The following is a 10,205-nucleotide window of genomic DNA, read 5'->3' as shown; positions in this document are numbered from 1 at the left end:
AAGACACACACTGACATCTAACTGGGCTTCAATGGCTTTTCAACCATAAATAATATTTCAGCTGACAAATGTCTTAAAGCAGACAATGTGATGACAGAGCACAGCATGGTGACAACCAGAGGAGATTTGCAATAGAGCCCAGTTTTCCTGTCCCAAAGCACTGCTCAAGATTTCTGCTTGTCCTCCTCTCCCTGCAGCACCACGAGCTGCACCAGCTCAAGCCTATGACAAAGTTAAACTTGATCATTTCTTTGCTAACAACTGCAGTGCATGTTAAAGGAATGCCCCCAGAAGTGCTGAATGGGGTTACAGCCCTATCCTCTCACACTCCAAGGATGGTGCTAGAGGTCAGAGGTTCCTCATGACCACAGTCACTCCCATTTCTTGTAGCCTGATGAGGACTAGAACCATAGAACCATCCAGGTTTGAAGAGACCTGTAAGATCATCAAGTCCAACCATTAACCTGTAACTGCTGGAACCACTAAACCCAAAACCATAGCCTCCAGCACCAGGCCCAGACACTTCTTAGACACCTCCAGGGGTGTTGACTCCACCACCCCCTGGGCAAACCTATTCCAGAGCCTGAACACCATCACAGGGAAAACATTTCTCCTACCATCTCCTCTGCCTCTGCCCTATCTCAGCTCAAGGCCATTCCCTCTAGTCCTCTCCCTGCAGCCATGGCAGGAGAGACATCCCCCACCTCTCTCAAAGCCCTGTCAGGTTGCTGGAGAGAGCCATGAGGTCACCCTTGAGCCTCTTCTCAAGGCTGAACAAACCCAACTCCCTCAGCCCTTCCTCAAGTGTTCTACACCTTTTCTGACCTCATTGAACATGTTCTAGACCTTTGATGAGCCCTGTTGGACGTGTTCTAGCACTTTTCTGCCCTTGTTGCCCTTGGCTGGACTCTCTCCAGTGCCTCAATGGCCTTTTTGCAGTGAGTGCCCAAACCTGACCCCAGCACTGAGCTGTGACCTCCCCAGTGCCCAGTCCAGGGGGATGAGCACTGCCCTAGTCCTGCTGCCACACTGTCCTTGATAAATGAACAACATAACATGAGAAGAAAGAAACCTGGGAAGAGAGGAGAACATGGGAAAGGAAAAGCTCTGTGACTTCCTGGTCTGGAACCTGAAAGCTGCTTCTGAAAGAGGAATAGAAAATTGTTTGAGTATGTCAAACTCCTGGCTGACAGTTGGAAATGCAAAAAGAGAACAGCTCAGAAGTACAGGTAAGGATTGATGGGTGCCAGGGAGGGACCATGCAGACACACCATGCTGCAGGTGAGGGAAGTGTGTCCAAGTGTGTCCACAGGGGAACTGAGGCAGATTATCAGAGAAAGCTGCAACGTACTAACAGGGTGCAAAACATCTTGGTGTTCTCCATGGTGGCTTGGGCACCACTGAGACCTCCTCTGCTCCCTGTCTCTGCTGCTGCAGTGCTGGGAAGGAGGAAGTTGATGTGGACTCACCACACTGAAAATCAGTGTGGGAGCCTAAGGTCTGCATCCAACCCAGGCAAGAGCCCTTAGCAGAGCTGGTGTATCTGCTTCTTACCATTATGGAGTGGGTGAGGCTCTTCCTGATGTAGGACTGGACAAATCCCACCCTAATTTCTCCTGTTTATCTTAGAGGCTAAAACAATGAGCTACCTTGGGAACTAGCAAGTGTCCAAGGTCTCTATCACATCTGCTCTGTGGGAACAAATACGGCTTGAGTAAGTAAAATTACTCCTAGATGTAAATTGTTCTTCTTAGGAAGAAAAAGAACAGCATAAAACTCTTTGGGGCCAAAACTGAATAATGCAGGAAAAGGGCTAATTCAAGGGTTGGACATTGTAAGAACTTGGGAGTTTCTGAGGAGAAATTGTTGATCCAAACAGGAGAAACACACTGAAGACATCTCCAGAGTTTAGTAACTCCTCCCAGTGGAGTGAGTCATTGCAAACAAAGCTCAGCACAAAGCAAGCAGGACAATTAAGGAGCTCTCAGCCCCTGTTGTGCAACTGTGCTGAGGTAGGAAATTAGCTGACATGGGTCTGAGAGATCCCAGGAGGGACTTTAGGCAGAAGTAAATACCATCCAAAACAAGGAAGACTCAGCAGAGGGTTGGGTCTTGTGTTAATTGGGCTTGTTTTAGAGTGGAAGCACATAAAAGCAGCAAATAGCCCAATGCTCATTGGCCAAGGCCCAAACTAAACAAGGAGGCCAAGTCTGATGACTGAGACACTCTCTGCTGCCATGAGCCAAGTGGTAGATGGTAAGTGGTTTATCAAGGGATGCCAATGGCTTTTCACAACAGAAAACAATAGGTAACTGTGGAAGGTATTTGAAAACAAAGGTAGGTGGTAGGAGAGATCAAAGTGGAGGAAGGAGAGGACATGGACAGAGATTATGGAAGTTTAACAGCAGTTTGGCCAGAAATGAACATGGAGCTTGGCAAGGGTTGACAAGGTTTTGCATAGGGCTGGAGGGAACACAGATAACAAACAGGACTGAATTTCACCACCAAAGATCAAGCCAAGTCCTTAAATAGCAAGTGGTAAAATATGTTGAGATTGCTCAGCTGTAAAACATGTGAGTAAACATACTCCCATAATTCTTACCTATGTACTCTCAGAGCTGCACCTTTGCCTCTTGGGGAGGATGTTCCAACAGAAAGATGCACAAATTGAACATTAAAACTAAGCACAATCCCAGTATATCCACAGAGATGAACCTCAGACCTGATCTTCATGATAAGGTTTGCAGGAAGGCCAGGTGCCAGGGGGTCCCTGACATCCAGAGGGGTCCCTGACATCCCTGTTCTGAGGGCTGGAATGTTTCATAGCTCCAGAATCGCAGGCTGGTTTGGGTTGGAAGGACCTTAAAGCTCATCCCATCCCACCCCTTGCCATGGGCAGGGACACCTTCCACTAGCCCAGGTTGCTCCAAGCCCTGTCCAACCTGGCCTGGAACACTCCAGGAGCAGCCAGAACTTCTCTGGGCAGCCTGTGCCAGTGCCTCAGCACCCTCACAGGGAGGAATTCCTTCCTAACATCTAATCTAAATCCCTACTCTTTCAGTTTAAATCTGTTCCCCCTTGTCCTACCACTATCTGCCCATGCAAAAATTCACTCTTTTTTCTAACCCACCTTTAAGTACTGGGTACTGTCTTTATAACGTTTCAAGATTTTGGTGCTTTAGAACTTCTTCAAATCCAACTGGAAAAGTTCCTGAAGCCTTTTAACAAATCCCACCCTGGCTGGCTCCTGCCTGTCTCCAAGAAACCAGTGCTGAGGGCTCTGGTTACCAACATACTTGGTGGTTTTTGGCACAGGGAAAGAAAGATGCTTTACTCTGGCTCCAAAGGGTCCTGGGAAGGCTCTGGGGTCAATGTAGGTCTGCACAGAGTGTGGCTCAGCAGTGTCTGACATGCCCTTTCCAAGCCTTCTGCCCCAAACTCACCCGTTCCGGCACAGGCTCACTACATTATTGAGCATGTTGCTTGTCAAGTAAGACTTTCCCAGGTGGGGGTTGGACATGATGAGGTTCCTTAGGGTGTAACAAGCTGATGTCATGATCTCCCCATAGCTGCTGGTATTTCCAGACTGGAACGACAGGAGACGTGAGACATCTGGGAGCACCTGGTGAGCTAAAGAGGTGGAGGAATGTTCCAATCAACAATTAAAAGTCTAGCACAGGTGAATGATACTATTTGTGTTAGCTCTAGTCAACACAGGGATGTGGTGCTGTCTCTGGGAGGAGGCACTGAGCATGAGGGACATCAATGGCATAAGACTCAGCACAAGATTTTCAGACATAATGAGGGCTCTGGAAGGGCAATGCTGTTGGGCATGGGCAGCCAAGTCCCACTCAGCTCACAGAACACTGCCATCCTTGTGATCCTGCAGGTTTGTCACTGGCTACAAAGCACACCAGGTGCTTCTGCTGTCGCTGGGAGAAGACACTGATCATGTTGGACAACAGTGGCATAAGAGTCAGCACTTGATTTTCAGAGGCACAGTGAGGACTGCAGGAAGGGCAATGCTGTTGGGCATGGGCAGCCAAGTGTCACTCAGCTCCCAAAACACTGCCATCCTCATGATCCTGCAAATTTGTCACTAGCTACAAAGTATAGCATGTACTTGTAGAGAATCTGAGCTAGCACATGAATTCAGCCTGCAGAGATCACTGCTAACTGTCTTCTTGGGCAGAAGACATGACTCTGCTTTGCCCAATTTTGGAGCTTGGCTAAGTCCTATTCTGGGGTTTACAGATGAGTAGATACCACAGAACTAGAAGCTACATGTTGTCCTGGAATCCTCTGTGGTGGAAATGACTTACCCATGGTTTTGTGGAGCACAGGATGCCTGGACATGTTGCTGAGCAAAGAGGCTCCAGAGCGGACGACCTCAGAGCTGTTGGACTGGAGCAGCCGCGCGATGCGAGGCAAACCCTTCTCCTTCAGGCCAATCAGTTGGCTCATGGCATTGGACATCTAGGAGACAGAACAGAGGTGGCTCATGACTCCTCATGCCAGGAGGACACCACTGGAATGATGTACAGGGCTACAGGAACATGACTACCCTATGAAATAGGCACCTGTACAATCCCTTCTCCTGCTGCCATAATCTCACTTTGTAATTCACCTCCTCTCCACAGTTAGGTGAGCCTGGAGAAAAGGAGGTTTGGGGGGACCTTCTCACTCTCCACAATTCCCTGACAGGAGGTGCAGCCAGGTGGGGGTTGGGCTTTGCTCACAGGACAAGAGGAAAACAGCTTCACGTTGCACCAGGGGAGGTTCAGGTTGGATATTGGGAAAATTTCTTCACCAAAACAGTTGCCAAGCCCTGGCACAGCTATCCAGGGCAGGGGTGGAGTCACCAGCCCTGGATGTGTTCAAAAAATGTGTGGCTGTGGCACTTAGGGACATGGATTTGTGGTGGCCCTGGCAGTGCTGAATGCACGGATTAACTCAATGATCTTCAAGGTCTTTTCCAACCCCTAATGATTCCATGATTCTATGACCTTTGAAAAGTCAATGATACAACTGGTACTTCTCTTTCTGGAGCCTGAGTGGGACAGTTGCTCACCCAACTGTCCTTACCTGGAGAAGTTTGCCCTTCCCTCCACAAGACCCTCCCAAGCCACAAGTCACAGGCTGTGCTGGAGCAGGAACAGCTAACGGATGCCTTCAAACAGCAATCTGAAGACCAGAAATACTCATCTTAGATCCTGATCTTGTCCTGACTTATGTAAATCTAGGAGATATCAGGACACAGACAAAACAGATGAGTATTTATGGATCTTGAAGCACATACCCTGAGAAAATTGCCCTCTTATGGGCAGAGCTTAAACTGAACTTTTCAGCTACTGCCCCCCTAGAAAGGCTGCTGGAGATTGTTCTACTGCCAACGACACATGTCCATCAACAGTGACATGGAAGTGGAGGGAATGGGCTGGAAGACAACTCTCTTCCAGTGGCTGACATGCAATTTCCCTTCCATGCTCCAGGAGACACACGTACCACATCATGGATTCACACCAGCAGGACTGGGATGTGCAAAGCAGAGTTGATTACAGCAAAGTCTGTAAGCTCATTCCCAGTTTCCCTTTCCATCAAGCAGCAGCAAACCCAGCAAACGACCTCACCTCCAGCTCTGAGCTGGAATAAGACCCTTGAGGAGATAAGCCACTTCTGCACATCCAAATTTCAGACACTCCATTCCAGAAGACTGAATTAAGTTGCTTCAGCCCTGTCAGAGCTGGAATTGTTTGTTTGCTTGCTTTCTCCCCCCCTGCCCAAGAGACATCCTTGTGCAAAGAAGGACATGGAGCTGTTGGAGCAAGTGCAGAGGAGGCCACAGAACTCATCAGAGGACTGGAGCACCTTCCCTACAAGGACAGGCTGAGAGAGTTGGGGCTGTGCAGCCTGGAGAAGAGAAGGTTGTGTGGAGACCTCAGAGCAACCTGCCAGGAGCTGAAGTGGCTCCAGGGAAGCTGCAGAGGACACTTGGATAGGAGCTGCAGGGACAGGACAAGGAGGAATGGGGAGAAATTGAAAGGGGAAATTGATATTAGATCTTAGGTTTTCCCTTTGAGGGTGGTGGCCCAGGGAGTCTGGGGCTGCCCCAACCCTGGCAATGTTCATTCCAGGCTGGCTAAAGCCTTGAGCAGCCTGCTCTGGTGGCAGGTGTCCCTGCCCAGGGCAGGGGGTTGGCACTGGATGATCTCTAAGCTCCATTCCAACCCCTTAACATGCTATGAAACTACAATGGTTGCTGAAAGGCTTTTCATTTTCACAGAGCACATAGCTCCAGCCCCATCTCTCTAACCAGCTCCACCCACACGGTGACAGCTTCTCTCCACCTTCTTCTTCATGACACTGCCTAGTTAAACGGCAAAAAACTAAGGCTCCCAAAGCATGGAAAGCCTTGCAACAGAAGCTCCCAGGAGATCAGAGCTGGCAGGTCAGTGCTGCCCCAGCAGGGACGGCTCCTTTGGTGAGTCACTGGGGTTTCTGGGTGGGACAGCTCACACACGTGACACACCTCTCCTACCTATGAAATCATTATCTCTTTATCTCCCCATCCATCTTATTTAAATTGGAATTGATGAGATTGGACACAAACAGACAAGTCAAGGATTGTCCCTGTGCAGCAGCCTGTGAGGACATGCCCATGGCAGTGATGTTGGGCACAGCTCAACTGCTGTGCTGGTGTGGCCCTGGCCATGCCCTACCTCTTGCCATCCCCACACCATCACTCAGCCTCATGTCACCTCCACTCTGCCATTCCCATGGCTTAGGACATCTCTCAGAGCTATTTTACAGCCAGCTCTGGTGCGAGGACAAGTCACAATCCACAGCACAACCCACCCTGCCATTAGAGCCACCTCCCAGCTGAGAAACACGCACAGGCGCTGGAGCATGCACAGCTTCTCCCTCCTTTCTGACATCTGGCCACATCTGGGCACATCCTCACTGCTGTCCTGGGGGAGAGGGCCAATGCTAGCAGGTGCTGGTAGTGTAACCCACAGACTGGGGAAACCTGGAGACCAATGTATGGATCTGAGTGGACATATACCATGCCTGGAGCTGTTTAAGAGGTATCTGGACCTGGTGCTGGAGGATATGGGTTAGGGTTTAAGGGTTACAGCAGTGACAGGTTAAGGGTTGGACGTGATGATCTCAGAGGTCTCCTCCAACCTTGATGGTTCTATGATTCTATGATCTGGGACAGATCCTCAGGATGCTGATTATAGCTCCCCATGGGACACTGTTCTGGAGCTTTCACTGTGGAAAGACAGGTCAGGGTGCCCTGAGGTTCAAGGAAGATATTCTCCTTTCTGATGGCTATAAAGTGAAGATGATCAATGACCTCAGAGGTCCTTTCCAACCTTACTGATTCTAACCCTATGAAAGTGCTGACACATTTGGCTGCACATGTGGAGGAGAGAGAGTTTCTTACCAGCCCTCGGCTCGCAGTGAGGTTCTGCAGAGCTCCAGCACAAGCTTCCAGGGTTGCATCCTTCTTGCTCTGATCCATGAGGGACAGGTAGGTGCGAATGGCATCCGAGTGGTAGAGCCAGCTGGGTCCTTTGGGCTTAAAATCCTCCTCAGGCAGGGGGACACCATACTCATCATTCTACAGAGAGATGAGAAACAAAGCTCAGTTCCTGCTCTTCAGCCCCTGGGGCTGAACATCTCACTCCCAATGGCACATCTTACCTCCATTTTCCCACTCCTGCTGTTGAAACAGCCTGTGAGGGTTTTGTCCATGTAAACACTGCGAGCCATGTGATTGAGCTGGGTGTATTTGTTGGGCACTTCAGCATCCAGGCGGTAGGAGAGGTTGTGCAGGATGCAGATGCAGTTCTCCACAGACTGAAGCACGCCCAGAATCAAAAAACAAGAACCACATTAGGCAGAAATACATGGAGCAGCACCTGCTGTAACTCCAGACAGGGCATGTCCCATGCCATCAGCAGCTTTTGTAGCAGTGGCATCACATATGCTCCTGATCATGCTTGAGGTGGTGATGGGTGGAAGGAAGAAGGATGTAGAATAGACATGAATGATCATGCTTGAGGTGGTGATGGGTGGGAAGGAAGAAGGAGGTAGAATAGATGTGAGAGAAGACCACATAGCCCAAATGCTGTAGTCTGGAGCTCAGTGAGTTGACTGACTCGGTGAACCTTGTTAGGTTCCCACAGGTAAGTTGACAGAAGAGAGTGTGAGGGTGGTTGGATCCAAGTGCCCACTATGAAATGCCACATCCTGAAAGTTCTTCTCTTGCCATAGTCAACTTTCACTGACTTATCCAAGTCACAGCTACAGATCAGGTGATACTTCTCACCCAGGACAGGCTTTTAAGCCTCCTTTCCCTAGATGTCAGTGCCCAATGGAAAGAGCAAGGGACAATTTTGATGGATACCTGCATCTAAAACATGTGATTTCACTTCCAAAGAGCTGTGTGTCCTGCTGGAAATGGTCTTCTGGCGAAAGCCAACCCCAGAAGACAATCGTATCAATCCTGAGATCATTTGAAATAATTTTGGCACTTTCCTGGGCATTGAGGACTCGAGGGTGTAGAACTCCTGAATATGTACCTCTAAACATGGTTTTGTCCAAGGCAAGAGCTGTTTGCACACAGCAATCAGGGTCCCAGTCAGTGCCTGGTGGAAAAGGCCAACCCCTGGCATCAGTAAGAAGCTGAACATGATGTCAGTCTGGGGATTGTATACTTGAGCCCTGCTGGATGAAGAGATGAGGTGGTGGCAAGAGCAAGCGATGGAGGTTAAGATGTTGGAAGGATCCCAAAGTGGGAAGGGAAGGGAAAGAAGCATATCAGGAGCTCAGGAGCCAAAGGGTTTTGCTGTGTCTCTGCGTTTGGGAAAGGACAATTGTCAAACCCAACTCTACCTCAGGCCCAGAGCACAGACTTGCAATCCTACAACAGATCCCACCAGGGCTGGGAGAGACAAGGGCAGTCACAGAGAGCCCAATCCCCTGGTTGAAAGGGATTTTGAGCTCTCCCCAAAGCTGCAGTAACTGACTGTAGGGCTGAACTCTGGCAAACAGGGGGAGAAGCTGGTACCTTATCATCAGGTCGGCTGGAGGCCACACAGTTCTGGGCATAAGTCATGACAGAATCAATCAGTCCAGGGTAATTCCTCATGGTCTGTCTGCCCATATCTGCAGAACTCAAGTTTCTGAAGGAACCATCCAGGATGGAGCATGTCAGGAGAGAAGGAGAAGAGAGGGATGGTTAGTTGGGCTGTTCGGGCTATGGCTGGCATGGAACTCAAGGATGTAGATTCAGCAGGGCTGTTGTCCTGTTCTCATTCTGGAGGCCTTGTGTGGGACTGCACTGGTGCACAGCTCTCTTGGTGCTCATAGGATTGATTTCACCTAGGAAAATGTCCTGTTAAGGAGCTCTGCATAGAAGACATTGTCCTAGTGAAAGCAACCAGCAGGATGAGGCCTTGGAGGCTCTGCATGTACCATGACACAGCCTCACTGCCTCCTGGGAGGTGTCTCCAGAGGGAAAGACTGCCTAAAGACCACCTGGAACTATTGTGATCACCAGGAAGGTGCAGATGGTTGTAAGCACAGAGCTACCCAGGGTCAACAGCAATGTCTGTGTGGGAAATGGGGAGGAGATGCTGGAGAGCAGCAATGGCTCTGAGCACAGGCACTGACCAGTTTGGGAGGTTGTAGTGGATTCCTGGGCACTGGTGGCTGCCAGGACTGGGGAGTTTTTCCAGTAACAGGAAGTGTTTTTTGTTGGTTTGTTGTGTTTTTTTCCCCTTCCCTGTTTCATTGCCTTGTAGGTTGCAAATGCAAACCAAGAAGAGGTTGGCAGTGGCTGTGAGAGATTCACTCCAGGCGTTCCAGAACTGGATCTGATGTTCACTGTGATTTGCAGCCTCCTCATTACCATGAGTTCATCTGCAATCCAGAAATGCTTGAGCAGCAATGGCTCGAGCCCAGGGCAAACCCAAGGCTGTTCTCATCTCTGCGTTAGGATGTGGCAGGACAGTGAGTCAGAGCAGTCCCTGGCAGCAGGAGCTCCAGACCCAACCACATAGCTCTCCTCACTCTCCTTTCTCCCCAGCCCTGCTCCCCACAGGCTTCTGAGCTCCCTCTCTGACCTGCATCTGGCAGCCTTCAGCAGGGGGTGGGCACTGCTGCCATAGGCTGTGATAAGTCTCAGGAGACAGAAC

The 10,205-nt window shown here is 49.8% G+C and overlaps 1 protein-coding gene across 1 annotated transcript in view; it reads right to left on the bottom strand.

Annotated features, from left to right (window-relative positions):
* Positions 1-10,205, bottom strand: part of PKP1 (plakophilin 1) — a gene marked incomplete at its 5' end in the record, with an annotated part of 47,787 nt that overhangs the window by 4,853 nt on the left and 32,729 nt on the right. The window contains 5 exons of the mRNA XM_009077754.1: positions 3,444-3,630; positions 4,323-4,476; positions 7,448-7,624; positions 7,708-7,863; positions 9,077-9,191. Coding sequence (XP_009076002.1) covers positions 3,444-3,630; positions 4,323-4,476; positions 7,448-7,624; positions 7,708-7,863; positions 9,077-9,191 — 789 coding nt within the window. The remainder of the gene's footprint in view (positions 1-3,443; positions 3,631-4,322; positions 4,477-7,447; positions 7,625-7,707; positions 7,864-9,076; positions 9,192-10,205) is intronic.

This window comes from Acanthisitta chloris, unplaced genomic scaffold (assembly GCF_000695815.1).
Source record: "Acanthisitta chloris isolate BGI_N310 unplaced genomic scaffold, ASM69581v1 scaffold5830, whole genome shotgun sequence".
NCBI classification, from domain to species: Eukaryota; Metazoa; Chordata; class Aves; order Passeriformes; family Acanthisittidae; genus Acanthisitta; species Acanthisitta chloris.
The sequence above is the reverse complement of the archived record's forward strand: the minus strand, read 5'-3'. Positions and strand labels throughout refer to the sequence as shown.